General features: G+C 44.7%; 1 protein-coding gene across 1 annotated transcript; it reads right to left on the bottom strand.

Moving 5' to 3' along the window:
• Positions 1-15224: 15224 nt before the first annotated feature.
• LOC120026951 (cbp/p300-interacting transactivator 3-like) lies at positions 15225-22397 on the bottom strand. Its single transcript, XM_038971740.1, has 2 exons — positions 22229-22397; positions 15225-20420 (listed from the first exon to the last, which is right to left on the bottom strand). The coding sequence occupies exon 2, from the start codon at positions 20403-20405 to the stop codon at positions 19656-19658; it is 750 nt and encodes a 249-aa protein (XP_038827668.1). The 5' UTR covers positions 20406-20420; positions 22229-22397; the 3' UTR covers positions 15225-19655.
• Positions 22398-24390: the final 1993 nt, after the last annotated feature.

Genomic DNA, 24390 nt, shown 5'->3' with positions numbered 1-24390 from the left:
TTACTCTGTGTAAACCGCTTCAACTCTAACCTACGTCCTGTAGGGTATGTCACATGTTGTTTTCTCATCATATCACCATGCATGTTGTCATTAAAGGGGAATGCTTCTGGCAGGGATCAGTCTTTACGAGGCATAACCAATGCAGTACGTAGAGGCCATAGTGTTTCCAGTGTATGTGAGTGGTGCACATGTGTTTCCGTGTGTGAATACAGTGGGCCTTTGGGCCATGGGTGTGTGTGTGTTTGTTGTGTACACTGTCGCCACATCCTCACACAACAAGACTCTTGAAATCTTAAACTTCTGATGTGGCCAGACACACAAACACATACACACAGAGAAAATAGGAGAAAAAAGAGGACAGAGAGGGAGAAAGAGAGAGAGAGACAGATAGATAGATAGAGAATGAGAGTGGGAGAGTTCATATTTTGAGGCGTACGTAGGTTCCCAGTGGGTCTGTTCCTCTCACCAGAGGAGTGAATTTGCATGGCTGAGTCAGCATATGCGCTTGCACCACACAGAGACACTGCTCAGAAAACCCCCCTTTTCCATTGGCTGGGGGTGACTCATCGTTAGGCTGCGCGGGCGGTTTACAGTGCTCTATCTGCAGTTCATTGAGTGTACATTATGATGCTATGTGTGTGTCTCTTGGGAAGCCTGTCCCAGAGATTGGTAGTGTAGTGTGAATAGGAGGCAGGAATCTCATGGGCGCTCTTTCACAGGGAATTCATCCATTACAGTTAATCATGATGCTGTAGACGTTGATTCAGAAGACTTTCTTTGGCCATCCTCAGTTCATTCTTGTTCTCTACCATTGCCATTAATTTCATGTACATATTATTACAGACAGTATTGAAACCCATCCTCAATTTGTCATCTTACCAAAAATACAATAGTCTAGGCTACATCTTGATAAACACAGAAATGACAGCACCCATGCTGTTTTGCTTTTCAGTGATAAGTCGGCAGCCATTGCTACTCAGTCGACCATTTCTTATGATCACACCATCACGCAAATCCCTACAGATAAGCAATTGTTCTCAATAGCCTCCTCAGCATCATTTACTTTGTTCCCCCTGTCCATGTAAAATCCATCTCCATTGTAATTCATTAGTTACCATGCCTGTAAAGAGATCATTGATATTAACTACGTGGTATAAGATACAAGTTTCAAGTTTTTAATGTCACATGCACAAGTACAGTGAAATGCCTTTCTTGCATACAAAATGGCTGTTGGTAGAGTGGGGTTGTGCTGAAAGTGTGATGGCCCACATGGTTGTTTTTCCGCTTATGTGACGTTCAAGAGAAAGATGGTAGTAACTGCTGCACACACAAACACACACACTGCTGGATTCCAATCTAATCAAAATGACAAAGTGGCCTGCCTGGTGCCTGCCTGGTGTCTGCCTGCCAGGGGCCTGCCTGCCTGCCTGGTGTCTGCCTGCCAGGGGCCTGCCTGCCAGGGGCCTGCCTGCCTGCCTGCCTGGGGCCTGCCTGCCTGGGGCCTGCCTGCCTGGTGTCTGCCTGCCTGGGGCCTGCCTGCCTGGTGTCTGCCTGCCTGGGGCCTGCCTGCCTGGTGTCTGCCTGCCAGGGGCCTGCCTGCCTGGTGTCTGCCTGCCAGGGGCCTGCCTGCCTGGGGCCTGCCTGCCAGGGGCCTGCCTGCCTGGGGCCTGCCTGCCTGCCTGGGCCCTGCCTGCCTGGGGCCTGCCTGCCTGGGGCCTGCCTGCCTGCCTGGGGCCTGCCTGCCTGGGGCCTGCCTGCCTGGTGTCTGCCTGCCAGGGGCCTGCCTGGGGCCTGCCTGCCTGCCTGGTGTCTGCCTGCCAGGGGCCTGCCTGCCTGCCTGGGGCCTGCCTGCCAGGGGCTTGCCTGCCTGCCTGGGGCCTGCGTGTGTGTGTGTGTGTGCGTATGTGTGCGTGTGCGCGTGCACGTGTGAGTGCGTGTGTGTGTGGTGTGTGATGTAAAACAAGACTCTCAGGAAGACAATGAGGCCCTCTGACTGCTTCTGCGTCACTCTGTCTTCAATCTGACAAACACTTCTTCATGCCAACTCGATAACAGGGTTTTTGATCCCTACTCGAATCCCCAAAAGAGAGAGTACTTGGAGATGTGACTGAAGGATCTTCCAGTTCAGTTCCTATACTGACTAAATCAATTGGAATTGACCCCAAACCTGGAAGTGGATGTTGGTTAAGGCTACCACCTTGCACACCCATGTCCTAAAAAGGAATTATTAGTCTTATTTGTGTCAGTGCTGTTGGCCAATGAGCTTTGCAAAAAAGGAACACAAGACCAATACGTCACTGATGTCTAGCGACCACACCTACCATGTCTGGAGACACCTACCATGTCTGGAGACACCTACCATGTCTGGAGACACCTACCATGTCTGGAGGCCTATCAGCCTATCACTGATCAGACAAAAGCTAGTGACACACAGTCAGCATGGCTGGCTCAACCCTGGACAACACTGACTCAACAGTGAGTCAGTTACATATGTCTAATTAGTTATTTTACACTGAATGCGTTTTCATTTGGTATGGTTGAAGGGTGGGTTGGTTGTCGAAAGAAAATAAAAGCGTCTGGATAAATGTGGTTCAATTCAGTAAGTGACCTGAATTTCCAATTCCATATGTCATTGAAAAGCAGAGGTAGAGAGACAGACTGACACAGACACACAGAGAGAGAGACACAAACAGACAGACACAAACAGACAGACACAGGGAGGCAGAGAAGAGAATATGAGGAGATATTTGGTAGGGGTGGCCTTTGTCAGAGAGAGGGAGAGTCCTCAAGGACACAGTATGCCATCCATGGGAGACAGGCTGAGGTATTGGGTGGGGAGGAATGGGGGAGGGAGGGGGTGAGGAGAGGGGGGATGTGAGAGGGCAGGGTGGGGAGGGAGGCCTACTGACGCATTTAGGAGCCGTTGCAGGTTGCTGGTGATGTCCAGACAACCATACAGAAATCACAGAGATGGCTTCAGTCCAAATACTTGTGTCTGGTGAATCGTGCTGATTCCTGGATAAAGAAGAAGAAGACAGAGAGAGAGAGAGAGAGGGCCCTTAAATTGAATTGAATTGAGAGGGGGGAAACAGATAGAGGAGAGAGAAAAGGGGAGAGATAGAGGAGAGAGAGAGAGAGAGGAGAAAGCTAAAAAACTTCGGACTTCTCTCAGTTTAGCAATACTTTAATGTTTCACAAGGAGTAAAGCTGGTTACATAGGGGTTTCATGTGCACTAGCCATAAAATAGGGAAGGTTGTGTGGCTGCAAACTGTTCATAAGACATGCGTTAGAGTAGACACATGGGTGACTGTAGCACCAACACTTTGCTGTAAAGATATTTACTTTTCCCTGATATAAAGCCAACATCATTGTACATTTAAAGGCCCTGGTTGTATATGGGTCTTTCCATCAATAATGAGGCCAATATGTGACATTGGGATAAACATTTAAACATTGTAAAAAATATATGCAAATAAGCCCATAACTTCACCTATACAACACCATAGGCCTAGGACTATACATTCTTTAAGCAGGGTTCATACACACATTCAAGAACTTTCACTGACTTTTTCAAGCACTAACTGTACTTTTTTCAAGGACCTCAATGTTATACAATTGTATAATTTACATAATTGTACATATAGGGCCTAATATAGAACCCCCCCCCCCCCCCCCCCCTCCTCCCCAATCAAAAATGTAATCATGGAAGGGAGCAGGAGAACTTATAAATTGGCTACGAAAATTTCAAGGACTTTTCAAGCACCTAATTGAGAAAATGTCTGATTTTCAAGGTAGGCCTATTCCAGTATTTTTTGAATTTCTGAGCTCCAAATTAAAGTTCAAGTTGACCAATTCAAGAGCCTTATGTTGTTTAAAATGTATTTGTCATGCTACTTCATTACCAGATCATATTGTGAACAAGCCCAAAAGACTATGTCATTTGGTTGTCATTATATCCATAGCCAAGGGAAGATGTTTGCGGGTGCAGGGGGGGACAGATTTAGATATTTTGCCTGCGCTACAGATGGTTATATTGGTCCACTAATAAAGGACTAGTAAAGGCCCAGTGCACTACTTTGGTAAAAAAAAAAAATACAGTACCAGTCAAAAGTTTGGACACACCTACTCATTTCAGGGGTTTTCTTTATTTTTACTATTTTCTACATTGTAGAATAATTGTGAAGACATCACAACTATGAAATAACACATATAGAATCATATAGTAACCAAAAAAGTGTTAAACAAATCCAAATATATTTTATATTTGAGATTCTTCAAAGTAGTCACCCTTTGCCTTGATGACAGCTTTGCACACTCTTGGCATTCTCTCAACCAGCTTCATGAGGTAGTCACCTGGAATGCATTTCAATAAACAGGTGTGCCTTGTTAAAAGTTAATTTGTGGAATTTATTTCCTTATTAATGCATTTGAGACAGTTTTGTTGTGACAAGGTAGGGGTGGTAAACAGAAGATAGCCCTATTTGGTAAAAGACCAAGTCCAAGTGCAGTCGCAAGAACCATCCAGCGCTATGATGAAACTGGCATCTTATGAGGACCGACACAGGAAAGGAAGACCCAGAGTTACCTCTGCAGCAGAGAATGAGTTCATTAGAGTTAACTGCACCTCAGATTGCAGCCCAAATAAATGCTGCACAGAGTTCAAGTAACAGACACATCTCAAAATCAACTGTTCAGAGGAGACTGCGTGAATCAGGCTTTCATGGTCAAATTTCTGCAAAGAAACAGAGACTAAAGGACACCATTAAGAAGAGGAGACTTGCTTGGGCCAAGAAACACAAGCAATGGACATTAGACCGGTGGAAACCTGCCCTTTGTCTGATGAGTTCAAATTTCAGATTTTTGGTTCCAACTGCCGTGTCTTTTGTGAGACGCAGAGTAGGTGAACGGATGATATCCGCATGTGGGGTTCCCACCCTGAAGCATGGAGGAGGAGGAGTGATGGTGTGGGGGTGCTTTGCTGGTGACAATGTCAGTGATCTATTTAGAATTCAAGGCACAGTTAACCAGTATGGTGGCCACAACATTCTGCAGCGATACGCCATCCCATCTGGTTTGCGCTTAGTAGGACGTCAATTTGTTTTTCAGCAGGACAATGAGCGAAAACACATGTCCAGGCTGTGTAAGGGCTATTTGACCAAGAAGGAGAGTGATGGAGTGCTGCATCCCCAACCCTCTCAATTTGGTTGAGGTTGGGTGATTGTGGAGGCCAGGTCATCTGATGCAGCACTCCATCACTCTCCATCACTCTCTTGGTCAAATAGTCCTTACACATTCTGGATGTCTGTGTTGGGTCATTGTCCTGTTGAAAAACAAATGAAAGTCCCACTAAGCGCGAACCAGAGGTGATGACTACCGACCTGTAGCACTCACGTCTGTAGCCATGAAGTGCTTTGAAAGGCTGGTCATGGCTCACATCAACACCATTATCCCAGAAACACTAGACCCACTCCAATTTGCATACTGCCCCAACAGATCCACAGATGATGCAATCTCTATTGCACTCAAACACTTCCTTTTCCTACCTGGACAAAAAGGAACACCTATGTGAGAATGCTATTCATTGACTACTGCTCAGCGTTCAACACCATAGTGCCCTCAACGCTCATCAATAAGCTAAGGACCCTGGGACTAAACACCTCCCTCTGTAACTGGATCCTGGACTTCCTGATAGGCCGTCTCAAGTGGTAAGGGTAGGAAACAACACATCCGCAACGCTGATCCTCAACACTGGGGCCCCTCAGGGATGCGTGCTCAGTCCCCTCCGGTACTCCCTGTTCACTCATGACTGCATGGCCAGGCACAACTCCAACACCATCACTAAGTTTTCCGATGACACAACAGTGGTAGGCCTGATCACAGACAACGATGAGACAGCCGATAGGGAAGATGTCAGAGACCTGGCCGTGTGGTGCCAGGACAACAACCTCTCCCTCAACGTGATCAAGACAAAGGAGATAATTGTGGACTACAGGAAAATGAGGACCAAGCATGCCCCCATTCTCATCGACGGGGCTGTAGTGGAGCAGGTTGAGAGCCTCAAGTTCCTTGGTGTCCACATCACCAACGAACTATCATGGTCCAAACACACTAAGACATTCGTGAAGAGGGCACGACAAAGCCTATTCCCCCTCAGGAGACTTGGCATGGGTCCTGAAAAAATTTGGCATGGGTCCTCAGATCCTCGAAAGGTTCTACAGCTGCACCATCGAGAGCATCCTGACTGGTTGCATCACTGCCTGGTATGGCAACTGCTTGGCCTCCGAACGCAAGGCACGACAGAGGGTAGTGCATAGGGTCCAGTACATCACTGGGGCCAAGCTTCCTGCCGTCCAGGACCTCTATACTAGGTGGTGTCAGAGGAAGGCCCAACAAATTGTCAAACACTCCAGCCACCCTAGTCATAGACTGTTCTCTCTGCTACCGCACGGAAAGCGGTACCAGAGTGCCAAGTCTACGTCCAAAAGGCTTCTTAACAGCTTCAACCCCCAAGCCATAAGACTCCTGAACAGCTAATCAAAGGGCTACCCAGAACCCTCTTTTCCACTGCTGCTACTCTCTGTTTATTATCTATGTAAAGTCACTTCAACTCTACCTACATGTACATATTACCTCAATTACCTCAACTAACTGGTGCCCCCGCACATTGACTCTGTACCGGTACCCCCTGTATATAACCTCGCAATTGTTATTTAACTGTGGCTGTTTAATTATTTGTTACTTTTATTTTCCATTTTTACCTTATCTATTTTTTACTTAACACATACTTTTCTTACAACTGCATTATTGGTTAAGGGCTTGTAAGTCAGCATTTCACTGTAAGGTCTACTACACCTGTTGTATTCAGCATTTCACTGTAAGGTCTACTACACCTGTTGTATTCAGCATTTCACTGTAAGGTCTACTACACCTGTTGTATTCAGCATTTCACTGTAAGGTCTACTACACCTGTTGTATTCAGCATTTCACTGTAAGGTCTACTACACCTGTTGTATTCAGCATTTCACTGTAAGGTCTACTACACCTGTTGTATTCAGCATTTCACTGTAAGGTCTACTACACCTGTTGTATTCAGCATTTCACTGTAAGGTCTACTACACCTGTTGTATTCAGCATTTCACTGTAAGGTCTACTACACCTGTTGTATTCGGCGCATGTGACAAATACAATTTTATTTTATTTTATTTGATGTCGTATCGCTGCTGGTTAAGTGTGCCTTTAATTCTAAATAAATCACTGACAGTGTCTCCAGCAAGTCACCCCCACACCATCACACCTCCTCCTCCATGCTTCATGGTGGGAACCACGCACATGTGCATCTCACAAAGACACGGCGGTTGGAACCAAAAATCTGAAATTTGGACCCATCAGACCAAAGGACAGATTTCAACCAATCTAATGCCCATTGCTCGTGTTTCTTGGCCCAAGCAGGTCTCTTCTTATTATTGGTGTCCTTTAGTAGTGGTTTCTTTGCAGCAAAATTGAACATGAACGCCTGATTCACGCAGTCTCTGAACAGTTGATTTTGAGATGTGTCTGTTACCTGAACTCTGTAAAGCATTTATTTGGGCTACAATTTCTGAGGCTGGTAACTGTAATGAACTTATCCTCTGCAGCAGAGGTAACTCTGGGTCTTCCTTTCCTGTGGCGGTCCTCATGAGAGCCAGTTTCATCATAGCGCTTGATGGTTTTTGCGACTGCACTTGAAGAAACTTTCCAAGTTCTTGAAATTTTCCGGATTGACTGACCTTCACGTCTTAGAATGTTGATGGACTGTTGTTTCTCTTTGCTTATTTGAGCTGTTCTTGCAATAATATGGACTTGGTCTTTTACCAAATAGGGCAATCTTCTGTATACCACCCCTACCTTGTCAAAACAAAACTGATTCGCTCAAACGCATTAAGAGGGAAAGAAATTCTACAAATGAACTTTTAACAAGGCACACCTGTTAATTTGAAATGATTCCAGGTGACTACCTCATCAAGCTGGTTGAGAGTTTGTAAAGCTGTCATCAAGGTTAAAGTTGGCTACTTTTAAGAATCTCAAAAACAAAATATATTTAGATTTCTTTAACACTTTATTGGTTAATACATGATTCCATATGTGTTATTTCATGGTTTTGATGTCTTCAAACTTTTAACTGGTCTTGTATTTATTAATTTTTATAATGGTTTTTCGGGGGTGCTGAAGCACCCTCAGCACCCCTGTTTCCTGCGGCTATGATTATATCCCAAATAATTTATAAGGAATAGTGTTTGGTGTTGCACAATAGTCTATCATACACAATTGCGCACTGTATACTCGGTGTCCTACAAAAAAATATGGAAACATGAACTCACTACCTTTATGCTTTCTCTTTTAAATCTAACCATCTAACCACCATACATTTTTCCTATAGAGGATTTTAGAAACACTTAAAATATGGTTTGTATTTCGTGTAGGCTTACCCTGGCGTGACGTTTTGATAACCATGTACAGTGGCTTGCGAAAATATTCACCCCCTTGGCATTTTTCCTATTTTGTTGCCTTACAACCTAAGATTGATTTTTGGGGTTTGTATCATTTGATTTACACAACATGCCTAACACTTTCAAAATGAAAAATATTTTTTATTGTGAATCAAACAAGAAATTAGACAAAAAAACTGAAAACTTGAGCGTGCATAACAATTGATCCCCCCGTAGGCAATACTTTGTAGAATCACCTTTTGCAGCAATACAGCTGCAAGTCTCTTGGGGTATGTCTCTATAAGCTTGGCACATCTAGCCACTGGGACTTTTGCCCATTCTTCAAGGCAAAACTGCTCCAGCTCCTTCAAGTTGTATGGGTTCTGCTGGTGTACAGCAACCTTTAAGTCATAACATAGGTTCTCAATTGGATTGAGGTCAGGGCTTTGACTAGGCCATTCCACAACATTTAAATGTTTCCCCTTAAACCACTCAAGTTTTGCTTTAGCAGTATGCTTAGGGTCATTGTCCTGCTGGAAGGTGAACCTCTGTCCCAGTCTCAAATCTCTGGAAGACTGAAACAGGTTTCCCTCAAGAATTTCCCTGTATTTAGCGCCATCCATCATTCCTTAAATTCTTACCAGTTTCCCAGTCCCTGCCGATGGAAAAACATCCCCACAGCATGATGCTGCAACCACCATGCTTCACTGTGGGGATGGCGTTCTCGGGGTGATGAGAGGTGTTGGGTTTGCGCCAGAAATAGCATTTTCCTTGATGGCCAAAAAGCTGAATTTTAGTCTCATCTGACCAGAGTACCTTCTTCCATATGTTTGGGGAGTCTCCCACATGCCTTTTGGCGAACACCAAACGTGTTTGCTTATTTTTTTCTTTAAGCAATCAATGGCTTTTCTCTGGCTACTCTTCCGTAAAGCCCAGCTGTAGAGTGTACGGCTTAAAGTGGTCCTATGGACAGATACTCCAATCTCTGCTGTGGAGCTTTGCAGCTCCTTCAGGGTTATCTTTGGTCTCTTTGTTGCCTCTCTGATCAATGCCCTCCTTGCCTGGTCTGTCAGTTTTGGTGGGCGGCCCTCTTGGCAGGTTTGTTGTGGTGCCATATTCTTTCCATTTTTTAATAATGGATTTAATGGTGCTCTGTGGGATGTTCAAAGTTTGATACTTTTTATAACCCAACCCTGATCTGTGCTTCTCCACAACTGTTTGGAGAGCTCCTTGGTCTTCATAGTGCCGATTGCTTGGTGGTGCCCCTTGCTTAGTGGTGCTGCAGACTCTGGGGCCTTTCAGAACAGGTGTATATATACTTGAGATCATGTGACAGATCATGTGACACTTAGATTGCACACAGGTGGACGTTATTTAACTAATTATGTGACTTCTGAAGGTAATTGGTTGCACCAGATCTTATTTAGGGGCTTCATAGCAAAGGGGGTGAGTACATATGCACCCACCACTTTTCAGTTTTAATTTAAAAAAAAAAAATTTAAACAAGTAATTTTTTTTATTTCACTTCACCAATTTGGACTATTTTGTGTATGTCCATTACATGAAATCCAAATAAAAATCTGTTTCAATTACAGGTTGTAAAGCAACAAAATAGGAAAAACGCCAACGGAGTGAATACTTTTCAAAGGCACTGGAAATTTCTCTCGGACAAGTTAACTTTTATCAATATATTAGGCTCTATTTACTCTCTGATTCGAACATGCTAATTAGCATGAAAGTAGATATCATGCAAGACTACAAATTTCTGCAAGCTCCTGTAAATCAACACTAGCTGACACATTCGCTAACAGGTATTGTGTCAATTTAAAACTTGCACAGAAATGTCAATTTAAAGAAATGTATTCAATTTATTCATTAATACATTTAGCTAAAATTAGATAGTTAAATCCAGAGATTCTTACCTTTGCCTCGATTCGGCAGTCTCGTCCAGATCATTATGACATTTGTAGTTCTTTATGATTAGCCTTTCATTTTGGGGGGGTAAATAGAGGCGAATATGTTGATAAAAGTAATCTTGTCCTACAGAGATTTACACGGTTATCAAAATATCATGCCAGGATAAACCTACACAAAACACAGACCTTATTTTAAGTGTTTATAAAATCCCCTATGGAAATAATTAATGATGGAAAAACGAACCATTTCCCTGTTTGACTGCTAGTTTGTACAGTATGGGTATTATGACTCATACTATGGTACTCTATCATGCATAATTATTGAAGAACCAAGTAAAGTCATATAGGTTTTAAGTATCAAGGTACGGTGAGCCTTCGATTTTGCAATAGCATATACATTTGTGGGATTTGCGTGCCCATGAAAACTGTTTTCACCCCGTAACATAGGGAGACACAAAATGTTACGTAGTTACACTGCACTTCTGAAATCTCTATGAAAAAACTGTCCGACAGCTAGATCCGGGATTCTTACAGTTTTCAAGTTCAATTTCTAATTTAACTGATTAATGCTTAATTAATATATGATTGTTACGCTCGTCGTCGGATGATAAATGACCGGACCAAGGCGCAGCGTGGTACATCGTAATTTTATTGACGACACCAAACAAAATAACAAAGACAGAGTTCTGTCATGCTAAGATACTAAACAGAAAACAAGATCCCACAAAACCCAAAAGGAAAATGACAACTTATATATGATCCCCAATCCGAGACAACGATAGACAGCTGCCTCTGATTGGGAACCACACACGGCCAAAAACGAAGAAATAGAAAACATAGACTTTCCCACCCGAGTCACACCCTGACCTAACCAAGCATAGAGAATAAATAAGGATCTCTAAGGTCAGGGCGTGACAGTACCCCCCCCCCCCCCCCCCCCCCAAAGGTGCGGACTCCGGCCGCAAACCTGAACCTATAGGGGAGGGTCCGGGTGGGAATCTACTCTCGGTGGAGGCTCCGGTGCGGGACGCAGACCCCGCTCTGCTTGAGGCTCCCCCCACTTCGGTGGCGCCTCTGGTGCAGGGATCGTCGCCGGGACCTCCGGACCGTAGATCATCGTCGGGGACTCCAGGCTAGGAACCCCCCCTGTAAGCTCTGGACTGGGAACCATCGCTGCAGGCTCCGAACTGGGAACCATCGCTGCAGGCTCCGGACTGGGGACCGTCGCTGGAGGCTGCGGACTAGGGACCGTCGCTGGAGGCTCCGGACTGGGGACCGTTGCTGGAGGCCCCTGGACCGGAGACCGTCGCTGGAGGCTCCGGACCGGAGACCGTTGGGGGCTCCGGACCGGGGACCGTCGCTGGGGGCTCCGGACTGGGGATTGTCGCTGGAGGCTCCGGACAGGGGACCGTCGCTGCAGGCTCCGTGCCATGGATCGTTGCTACAGGCTCCCGGCCATGGATCATCACTGGAGGCTTTGTGCCCTGGATTTTCACTGCAGGCTCCGGGCCATGGATCATCACTGGAGGCTTTGTGCCATGGATTATCACTACAGGCTCCGGGCCATGGATCATCACTGGAGGCTTCGGGCCATGGATCATCACTGGAGGCTTCGTGCCATGGATTATCACTGGAGGCTCCGGGCCATGGATTATCACTGGAGGCTTCGTGCCATGGATCACCACTACAGGCTCCGGGCCATGGATCATCACTGGAGGCTTCGTGCCATGGATCATTACTGGAGGCTTCGGACCATGGATCATCACTGGAGGCTTCGTACATGGAGCCGGAACAGGTCTCACCGGACTGAGGAGACGTACTGGCAGCCTGGTGCGTGGAGCTGCCACAGGGCTTACCAGGCTGGGGAGACACACTGGAGGCCTGGTACGTGGAGCCGGAACAGGTCTCACCGGACTGGGGAGATGCACTGGAAGCCTGGTGCGTGGAGCGGGCACCGGATACACTGGACCATGGAGACGCACTGGAGGTCTCGAGCGTAGAGCTGGCACAACCCGCCCTGGCTGGATGCTTACTTTCGCCTGGCAAATGTGGGACGCTGGCACAGGACGCACTGGGCTGTGAAGGCGCACCGGAGACACAGTGCGCAGAGCCAGCGCAGGATATCCTGGGCCGAAGAGAAGCACCAGCGACCAGGAGTGCTGAGCAGGCACAATCCGTCCTGGATGAATGCCCACTCTAGCACGGCAAATACGGGGAGCCGGCACAGAGCGCACTGGGCTGTGAATGCGCACTGGAGACACAGTGGCCATCACCGCATAACACGGTGCCTGACCGGTTACACGCTCCCCACGGTAAGCACGGGGAGTTGGCTCAGGTCTAAACCCTGACTCCGCCAATTTCCCCGTGTTCTCCCCCCCAAATCTTTTGGAGCTGCCTCTCGGGCTTCCATAGTTGCCGTGACTCCTGGTCTCGTCGCCGTTCCTCCCTCGCTGCTTCCGCCTGTTTCCACGGCAGGCTCTCATGCCCTGCCATTACCTCCTCACATGTCCATGATGTCCTCCACTCCGGGACACGCTGCTTGGTCCGTTGGTGGTGGGATCTTCTGTTATGCTCGTCGTCGGATGATAAATGACCGGACCAAGGCGCAGCGTTGTAGGCGTACATCGTAATTTTCTTGACGACACCAAACAAAATAACAAAGACAAAAAAACGAAAGCGCACAGTTCTGTCAGGCTCAGATACTAAACAGAAAACAAGATCCCACAAAACCCAAAAGGAAAATGACAACTTATATATGATCCCCAATCAGAGACAATGATAGACAGCTGCCTCTGATTGGGAACCACACACGGCCAAAAACAAAGAAATAGAAAACATAGACTTGCCACCCGAGTCACACCCTGACCTAACCAAACATATAGAATAAATAAGGATCTCTAAGGTCAGGACGTGACAATGATATAACGACAATTTACATAGTCATGTTTTATGTCGCAAGAATTTGGACAAATTCGTTAAGACACAAACCATGAGAAAAGGTTAAACATAGGTTTTAAATCCACTTGTAAATTCTATTGAATATACAGTAGCTATGTTCCTCCTTTATATCTTCATGTAATGACGTGAAAATAATTGGCAGATTATTATTAACGACTTACCAACAGCTGTAACAAGTTGTCACTGGTACCCTAGTTTATGGAAAGACCCATATCTAGGTTGACCTGAAGCGTTATTCTGAATGGGAAAACATCTAAGTTGACCTACAAAGAAACTTTGAGTAAACCACAGGAGACTACTGGGGGAAGAACGGCTCATAATAACATCCGGAACTGAGAAAATGGAATGGAATCAAACACCTGGAAACCATGTTTTTTATGTATTTGGTGCCATTCCGCTAATTCCGCTCCAGTCATTATCATAAGCCTGTTCTGCCACCAACCTCCTGTGAAGTAAACACTGTATGAGAATGAGCCAGTTATCAATGCAGCCTACCTATGAGATCACCCCAGCCAACCAGGTTTTCAGTCAGTTACCTTTAGCAAGGCCTTATCTAATCAGTGAGCCAACTACACAGGTGTGTGGTGAGTCATCATGAGGAGAGAGCGAAGAGGAGCGTCAACAGTCAACAGCTATCAGCGTAGTTCATTTCACAGGACAAACAGACATGGGAAGGAGTAGGGAGGGAGCGGCGAGGGAGGTGAGACAGGAGGGAGCCAATAGGGTTGGTCGTTACATAGGGAGAAACAGAAGGACGTGTGTGAGCGAAAGGAGGGAGTGTCATTTCTGAGACAGGGAGAGTCAAACATCCACAAGTTCATTTCAGAGGAAACCCAGACATGAGCACATGCACATAGCTGAGAATCATCACTGCAGTGAATCCTCCTTTCTAGAATGACTACACTAGCCTGAGGGTAATTTAAAGAGAGTTAGACTGTGGTGTATTACAGTAAAACTGTCAACACCTGTTTCAGTGAAAATAGGAGTGGTGACTCAGGAGGAGCTTATGGGGGCTGTGGTGGACAGACAGACAGACAGGTACTCAACATCTGACTTGAATGACTGATATAAGGGCTTTACAGCAGGTATTGTACATTTGAAATGTTAAAACCTACTAAATTAAGATCAGAACAGAAAGCAGGTAAAGGGACTCTGATTTCAGCACAGTCCTTAGTACAGCTACAGTATGACAGCCCATGGTTTGGAATAGCCTTGACTAGGAGTGGACTATGCCCCAGATACGTCGTTATACAATGGTGGAGGCTGGTGGGAGGAGCTATAGGAGGATGGGCTCATTTTAATGGCTGGAATGGAACAAATGGAACAGAGTCAAATGTGGTTTCCATATGTTTGCTACCGTTCCATTTATTCCATTCTAGCCATTACAATAAGCCCATCCTCCTATATCTCCTCCCACCAGCCTCCTCTGTTATACAATATGACTATTTAGGTCAAGGTGAGCCTCAGCAATGACCAGATTAACATATCATCTGCCCCTGTCCTGTCTGTGGATTATCACCATGGCTTCTCCTGTAGAAATAGTACCATCAGGCAACTTTGTATGAGCCTCAACTTGTACTGTTGCTTTGTATTGATGCTAAACATGAACTACAACTACCTGTCAAACCTGTTCATTATAACACTGTCATCTAATGATAGTTTCCCGTTCATCAATATCCATTGAGACAGCTATAGAGCCCATACATGGACACTACTGAGATGTCTCACTGTGCCACAGCAGAGGTATTGTCAGACTCATCGTCTCTTTGTCAGATGTAGGTGAAGTTTCAGTACAAAGTCATACATGGACTATTCAAAGCACATCAAGTAGTCATAGAGAGATACAGAGACAGACATATACACATTAAAACACACTCCATATTCTGGCTAGTTCTTTAAATAAATATTTTATTGTTGTTGAAAATAAATACATTTTCTTAAAATAGAATCAATAACATTAAAAAAGCCTTTGGGGGTTGGGAGGTGGGGGGTTACCCCCAAATGAAGTGGAGCAATTTGGAACAAGGATTTTACAATACAATCTCACAAATGTATCCACCATCTTAAGACTTCAGCTCCCACATTGCATTCCGTTCTGCTGTACATTCTCAGCGGATGTGTGGAAAAGTGGTGACACCACATCTCTTTTCACAATGTTCACATGCAGTCTACTAGGTCTTAAAGCTTCAGGCCTGTCCTGTACCCAAACCCTTATTATAATGTGACTGTTTGTTAGCCTGTGTAAACCAGACTGAATGCCACACTTAATGGTTAGCCCAGCATTCAGTCTGGTTTTACCAGGCAACCTATTTATATCAATACTCCTGTTTGTCAAATGGATGATAAACCCTAATCTCTTGTCATTAAACACATCAACATCAGCCTTTAATAACAATTATATCTGACAATGTTTTTTTGAATAGTACCTTAATTATGTCAACTTTACCTCTATTCTACAGTACATAGACACCATACACAAGAAGGCTGAAATATTATTGATATAGTTGTGATCAAATGACTTTGAGAGGCTACTATCTCTCTAAGCCTTAAAAGACAAACAAAAATATGTTATTTTCAGATTGTGATGGATTACTTTTCATGAGGGGTTGTGAACCTGCCCTAAAAAGCCTGGTCCCATATCTAGACAGATATAAGACCAAGTTAGCCATAAATAGCCTGGTAACAGATAAACCGACCACAGGAAATTACAAGATATGGTAATTATGTCCATATTCTGTCCCAGCACCATACCTGGCCCACCCTGACCCATGTGCTGCATGCTGGCCAGCTGGCATGGACCTACTCTGTACTGGGCCCCGTTGGCCAGGTGATGGCCCTGGACCGGCCCTACTCTGTACTGGGCCCCGTTGGCCAGGTGATGGCCCTGGACCGGCCCTACTCTGTACTGGGCCCCGTTGGCGAGGTGATGGCCTGGACCGGCCCTACTCTGTACTGGGCCCCGTTGGCCAGGTGATGGCCCTGGACCGGCCCCAGTGGATGTCCATGGTTGGCCTTTGCCACAATGAGTGTAATTTCTGTTGTCCATTGTTTGTTTGTGCTCAGAGCTCTGCAATATGGCAGATCTCCAGGAGGGAGAGGGGGTTAAGAGTAGCCTGGAATCCAAATGGAATATATGCATTTTATTTCACAGATTCAGTGAAGTGAAACAATCGTGAAATACAGCAATATTCCCTTTGGATTCCAGGCTAGAAAAAGATCTGAGACCAGTGAGTGTAGCTCTAGTATTGGAACAGATTACTACAACTCGTGCATTACAGAGGGAAGCTTTCCCCTTCCCCCAATCCTCTCTTCAACCCCTCACTGCTCCTCCAACCTCTCTGTTCTGACATCTCCACAAATAACTCAACAACAGAACAGGACAGGAAGTTCTCGTACTAGTCACTGGAGCAGTAACCTTGCAAAAACATCATTATGCACAGGGGCCAGGGGGAAAGAACACTGCACCACCACAGAAAAAGACAGTTTTCTAATTACCATGGGTGCGTCCAAAATGGCACCTTATTCCCTATATAGAGCACCCTACTTTTGAGTGCCAAGTTTTCTAATTACCAAGTCATTGGGGCTGTCATGCTGGATGACCTCAATTAAGACAAGCGTGTGTGAACTGGTCATTTAAATCTAAACAGGAGAACCAGCCGAGTAAGCAAATCTATGGAAACAGCAACCAACCTGTGTGTGAGTGCGTGCATGTCTGTGTTGCTCTGCCCTGTTGAGTTTGGCCCTTCGGTAATGAAATCAATGCCACAGGTAAAGAGAGGCAACTTTAAACAACGATTAAACCAACCAAGTACTGCCAGAGTAGTGCCTAGCACTATGCTGTGTCCACAGACTGGACTAATGAACGTTGTCTACAGTTCAAGGCAGTTGAAGCAGCCTCACTGTCCAGGTCTTCATACCCAGTCAGCACATTGGCCAAGCTTAAGTCAGAGGACCAAACCAAGTCACTTCCCCTTAAAGAAGAACCTTGCAAGCTGCACATACAAGATGTTCACGCACAGATGGGCAAATCCTAACTTCTACTTAAATCAAATGTTCACTTGGTCTCCCATTGACATCAATGCATGACTAAGTAAATATTCAGTGGAGGTTAGGATTCCCCCCAGCTACAGCACTAGATGAATGTACTTCTCACAGTCCAACACTTTGTGTTTTTGTCTTTTAACGGTCAATGTTGTTAAAAGTCTAAAGTGAGCTCTATGACTCAGGGAATGACCTGCGACTGACTAGAGAGGTACTGGGTTTCCCCCTGCCTTGCTTTCTGTGCCAGTCACAGACATGTACAGAAAATAGCCCCCCGTTATGTTATGTGTGTTGTTCCTTAAATACTATCCAGTGTATTCCCTCGGCCCACCAGTAGAGATACAATATAAAGTAGTCATTAAGACTCTACTGAAACAGAGTATCTAGCTGTTTGACTGTAGAAGCTGACCCTCAGTGTTCAGAGCAGTATTCTAAGACAGGCATGGTGTGTTTGTAGTTCTCTTAGTATAGAGATGTTACTGTGTATGTGCTGCACTACTTTGCCAGTGATTAAACTGAGGACATGTAATATTTAAGGAAACGTACGTTTTTAAGGTGGAGTTACACAAAGCAACTTTCACACAACTTTATTTGCAGTTGCAGGTTGCAAGAGACATCATTTCAAGCAACTTGGCTGATACACAAAGCAACTCAAATGCAATTTAAATTGTATGCAACAGCCAATCAAATTGAAGCTGCTTTTGTTTTATCATTCAATATGGTTTGAGAATTCTAAACTCACCCAATGTCATCTGCTGCATTACATCTTGATTTCATAAATTATTAGTTTATCCAACCATTTGCTTATTGTATAAAGATTGATTTAGCCAAAATGCTGGCAGTACATTTTAATTAGCTTGCCAAAATGAAATTGCCAGCACTGTTTTATCAAGTTAGCCAGCAACGAGCTAACCAAGCTAGCAACAAACTAAGCTAACTAGCGAGCTAGTGCAGTTCATGCGGAAACAAAATATCAGTTGAAACGTGTCCAAGAGGTCTGGGTTCACTTAAAAAATTAAATGTATTGACTGCCAAAGCATGTACATAAACCTTAACTAGCCCTGATGCCAATATTTAATTACACAGCTACCGTTTGGCAAATGTCTTCTGTCTACCTTGATCACGGTTCCCGCAGCACTGACAGATGTGTTGTTGACATGACAAGTGGCTCAAAGTTCTGAACCTTCAAATGGATCATGTGACAAAAGCATTTGTTTTGATTGGCTGTTGCTTGCAACAAGTAGAAAAAGTTGAAACGTTGCAACTGGATACAACTGAGTTGCTTATTAATTGCAGAGGGTGTTTCACGAAGCGATCAAGAAGCAACTCAGTTGCATGCTACCAAAGTTGCGTGAAAATTGCTCCGTATAACTGCAGCCTAACGATAAATAGAATGTTGTTCTGATGATGTCATCAGATGATGTTAGGAAGAGGAACCAGATCCCCAGGCTAACACAGTTAACTCCCAACCAATCAGAGACTAACCCCATCCACCCAACAAAACCTAACCCCAGGCTCTTACTAAAGGAAATGTCAAGGTAACGAGGAAGAAATCCTCCAAGCCTGTTTTGAAGAACCAGCCTTCAACATACACACAATATAGTTAGGCATCTTTTTGAACAACTCTTTCCCCCCCAACAGCCTAATTCATAATCAGACGACCAACTTCTTTAACAACTCAATTTGTCAAATGTCCGCTAACTACTTGGTGGGGTGAATTCATAAATAAATACATTTCTATAAGCCATAGATCGAATCTAGTAGTCCCAGGTGAAGCAAGATAGTCTTTCTTTGTATTGTCTCAGCTTGTCTGTCTCGTCTTCCCGTCCTGCTGAATGAGTCTACAATCATCCCACAGAACTCAGCACACACAGTACACTATGACATGGGTGGCAGCCCAGAGGCAGGACGGAAGGCAGTACAGATTAGACAGAGGCCACTGCGTCAGAGAGAGCGCCAATCTGTGGCTGGGCTGACTGAGCTCAGATCTCATGCCAGCCTGATGCAGAGCAAGTTTTTGTTATTCCTCCTTTCTTTCTGTCCTTACAATTCATCTTAAAAACAGGTAGGCCTACTATTCACAAGTAGGTCAGTGTGTTCTGTAGGCCTAATATACATGGTCACAGACAGATAGCCTAAACTCACACAGAACAGAGAGATAGTCTGTATCCTCTTGTATGTGCTGCTGTGGCTAGTCTAGTTTGTGGTTCAGTCTTTCTCTGGGCGCCGGCCTGTTTTTACAGCGTCTTTCTTGATCTGGCTGTTGTGTATCTCTCAGCAGCTCACGGTGCTCGGCTGCTGTTTCATAGAAACAAAGTCAGGGATGAAGTCAAACTCGTTCTGACATAGGAACAGTTCCGGGAGCTCCTGAACCCGGTCCAGACCCAGCTCCAACACCAGTGCTGTCAGAACCTCCTCATCTATGAGGTCTATGTCCATATTCTGTCCCAGCACCATACCTGGCCCACCCTGACCCATGTGCTGCATGCTGGCCAGCTGACCCGGCCCTACTCTGTACTGGGCCCCGTTGGCCATGTGATGGCCCTGGACCGGCCCCAGTGGATGTCCATGGTATTGGGTGTTGAGTTTCTGGAGGTGCATGGAGGCCATGAGCTGCTGGGAGGTGAGCCCACTGGGGTGGTACTGTTGCATGTGGTGCTGCTGCTGTTGTTGTTGTTGTTGTTGTTGTTGTTGTTGTTGTTGTTGCTGTTGATGCTGTTGGTTATACATCATCTGGTTCATCTGGTGGTGGTGTCCTCCCATCTGAGCCCCGTTGACCTGGCTGTTCACCTGACCGTTCATCCCAGCCGGCCCCACCATCCCCAGTCCGGGCCGCTGCCTCATGGCGGCCTCCATAGAGGTCTGCGGCACTCTGCCGTAGTGCATGACCTGGCCGTTGGGGAGGGTGCGGAGGCCAGGCTGGGGCACGGCGTGCTGAGGAGGGCCGCCCATACCACCCATCCTGTAGCCGTGGAGGGCCGTTGCAGGGCCGTGGGACATGGGCATCATCATGTGGTCTGCCATGGCTTCTCTGTCACCCTGCAGGAGGAAGGACAATGTTTACGTTAGTTATGATGATGACTCTGTATAAAAATATTTACATCGAAACCTTTACTGTCACCCTGTGGAGGAGGAGGATCAATGTTGCATTTTAGTTGCAAAAGTAGTGTGCTAGTAGTGGAATAGATGAATAAGTGGATTGATTGGGGGTATTCGGCCAGGAACCAAAAGGTCACTGGTTCGAATCCCCGAGCCAGCAAGGTGGGAAAATCTGCCGTTCTGCCCTTGAGCAAGACAGTTAATTAAGAAGTCGATTAAACAGCCCATGCACCTCTCAGATTCAGAGGGGTTGGGTTAAATGTGGAAGATAAGGTATCCCCCTTTCTCTACACCATCAGATAAATCTGAGGGATACAGCCCCCTGAGAACATAACATTTCCCAACACAGACCTATACCATGACGGTTCTTTTAACAGTATTCAATAGCGATAGACAGTATACTATGAGTATTTCAAACAGTGTTGAGTCAGTATTCCTTGACATGTATTCAGATGACGTTTAGGGGGCATTTACACTTTGGTTTGACTGTAATTTTGACCACAACAACATTACGCATAGCCTACTGCATGTATCCGCTGCCAGTATTTAGCCTATTGCACGGTGGGAAATACCAGCCATACCTTTTTCGTTGAAAGGACGCAGAGGATCGTTTGTCGAATTTTAATCGGTAGTTACATAGTAATAAATAAGGTCCTACATGCACTATGACAGTAGGATGCATCCGCGCGAAAGGAAACCAACGTTTACAAACATTTCGTTATGCAGTGACGAATGGACAAGATGGTCATTACAATTTTTGCTTATGGGAACAATACAATGGAAAGAAAAATTAAAGACAATGCGCTACGATTCATTAATTCAGAACATAATCTGTATTTGTGGCACCTCTGTAACACCAGAATTAAAATGGCACATCAACGCATAATTTTCCCACGCACAATTACGCAAGGTTAAAAATGAATGACATCGTTAATAACGTGCGTGTCTCTATCACTGCATGGATACAATATGATGGTGCAGCCCTTTGGATACCATAGGAGTGTGGCTCTGTACATGTCTCTCTGTCTTTTCACTGTCTGCTTGAAAACAAAGAATTCCGTGTTTCGTTCTTCTCTTTTCCCCAAAGATGAACTCCAGTGCCCCTGGCGCTAAGGTTTCCGTTCAAACCTCTTTGTGCTTTAGCAATAAAAAAATAGCTACGATCCGATGCAATCGTTTCTAAAATCTCAATAATTTAGATAGAAAACACAGTGGATTGGTATTGTCAACAGTCGGACAAAATCCATACAATTGTATTTGGGCTATGCACGCGTAAACATTTAGGGATCTTAACATTAATTCCGTCAATGCCACATTTTGCAAAAGGCTAAATGGGGAGCATCAAATAATTATCGAGGTATTTTCTTGTAGACTAATTATTACACAACATATCAAAATTCTAAAGATTTTAGCCGTGTAGTTTAGGGATTTGCATAGGGGCCGATTTCATTGAACAGTAAAAAAAAAAAACGTATACCACATAACAACAAAAATAATAATTCCGTTTAAGTAAACTCGATTTTTCAATATATACAGTTCAATTGTTTAGTAATTTATTATACAGTATCACTGCAATATTGCGGGTGTCTGAACAATCGGGTACGTAAGAAATCGCAAATAAAAACAAAATCAACCGAACAATGGTTCTCCTACCTTCCCTCAGCAATATGACACGGTCTCTCTCTCTCTCTCAATTCAATTTCAATCTCTCTCTGCAATGAATTTCCCCTTCACTAGACAACGCTTACCAGCTAATTGTCCTTGCTCTGAAGTTCTACTGAGTTCTGCTTCTGGTATTGGATTTCCGTCTTTACTTCCAAAGGCGATGCTCCAGGTACATGTATTTCATCGAATTAGTGCACTGTGGAGCGAGCGAGATGAGTTTCTAGTACGTGTCACCGTCACCGGAGTTACTTTTCTGGGTCAGCTCTGGGATTATATACATGTATAAACCAACCAGCGGAGTTGGAAAGAGGGAGAGGTGGAGCTACTGTCGTCTCTGTATCCTTTGTTTCGATTGGCTCGCCTTGTGACCCTAGTACAGACTTGGCGCACGTTGGACAATTCATTAACTGATACGGACATGTTTTTGAATGTTGGCGTTATGTATCATACGACTCCTTTGATTGAACATGTACTTGTTGTGGCCCTATATATTTTTTAGCCTACTAGGGGCCAAATATGGTGGCTAGTAAAGGATATGGGGTCAACAGAGAGCAGATAGTGCATTTTACAAACCTCTCAATAGGCTACTTACAGAGTTATGATACAGGTGGACTATATATGATACATATGATACAGGTGGACTATATATGATACAGGTGGACGATATATGTGAACACTCATCATCATCATCATATCTGTAATACTTTCCTCAACAAATAGCTTATATACTAGACATATAATTCATGTTTTACAACATTCTCCATGTTACAAATTAGTCTAGTTTCATTAAGGCCTACAGTATGTTTTAGAATTACAATTTTAATGACTAATTAATTTCACTATGAATTTCAGATTACAGTCACAGAATCAAATCAGAGCTGGCTATTAGAGACAGACAACGGTAGGCTCTGATGCGTGCTATGCAAATGTGTTGTTGCAGAGAGAAACAGCCTGATGATACAAATGCATGTGAACAGCAACCTCCCCAGAGAGAGAAAGCATGCTGGCATGAAGCATGTGCTAACGACATGACACCACGTTCAGCTCAGTGCACCGTGGTTTAAGAGAAACAGAAACCATAGAATAAGATGGTTGAACGGAAACCGCAGCAGAAGAGGGTGACTGTCTCATCTACAGGCACAATGATTGACTAGGCGCTCTCCCTTTAAATCTACTGAGCTAGTTATGGTGCATTCATAGAGAAGGACTAGAGTAGAGTAGATCGTCTTCTTCAGTGTCCTCTCCTCAGCCCTGGAACAGAACAGAGCACAAAGGCTTAACTGCCGAATAGACAGAGAGGCTGGGAGTCTGGACAACTCTGGGGCCCAAGAATAGGACACATTCTCTTTAGCTCAAAAGTGTGTGTGTGTGTGGGTGTGTGTGTGTGTGTGTGTGTGTGTGTGTGTGTGTGTGTGTGTGTGTGTGTGTGTGTGTGTGTGTGTGTGTGTGTGTGTGTGTGTGTGTGTGTGTGTGTGTGTGTGTGTGTGTGTGTGTGTGTGTGAACAGTAGTGGATGCCAGGCCCCCTGCAGAGAGGTCTTGACTCTGTGGTCTTTCTCGTCTCCACTGTGATATAAGAGAAGTGTGAGAGAGAGAGGAGAGAAGGGAGTGCCCTCTTCTAAACTGATGTCATTATTTACAATGCAAATTAATGCCCCCCCCCCCGCAAGGTCTAGCACTGACGTAGGGCCTTTTACGCTATCAACCAACTACTATAGCTTGTTGAATCAAATCAAATTGTATTTGTTACTAAGCATGTGACAAATAACATTTGATTTGATTCGCAAAAATGTGTCCAAATATGGCATCTTATTTGGAGGCATTTTTTTTTTTTAATTAAACCTTTTTTGTTTTTGATCGTCCATTGACCTCCGTGTTGTAATCGCTTGAGTCCAATGTGGGAGCATCTAATTGGGGGCCTTTGACCTGAGTTTAGTGTCTTTTCACATGTGTTGAGGGGAGAAACATTTGTCATCCAGTTCCCTGTTAATTGGTTGAATGGTGTCAAGTCAAGTGTGGATCAGCATGTGCAGCTGGAACCTGCTTGGGCTGCATGATGTAATAACCTGGTAAATTTAGCCTCATATTGTCTTCTGAGGATTGTAATGGGTCCAATCAGAGCAAAGAGACTAAAATATCAAGAAGTCTAGAATCTCACATTCAGACAATGAATGTTCTATTTGGTTTCTTTTAATGACATCAATGGTAAAAACCATCAATCTGTCTCGTCTATTTAGAATACATCAT

This window comes from Salvelinus namaycush, chromosome 32, assembly GCF_016432855.1.
Source record: "Salvelinus namaycush isolate Seneca chromosome 32, SaNama_1.0, whole genome shotgun sequence".
In the NCBI taxonomy this organism is placed as follows: Eukaryota; Metazoa; Chordata; class Actinopteri; order Salmoniformes; family Salmonidae; genus Salvelinus; species Salvelinus namaycush.
This window is presented reverse-complemented; position numbering and strand designations above follow the sequence as displayed.

Coding starts and splice junctions, on each gene's coding strand:
- LOC120026951 (XM_038971740.1), bottom strand. CDS start 20,405: ATGGCAGACCACATGATGATGCCCATGTCCCACGGCCCTGCAACGGCC.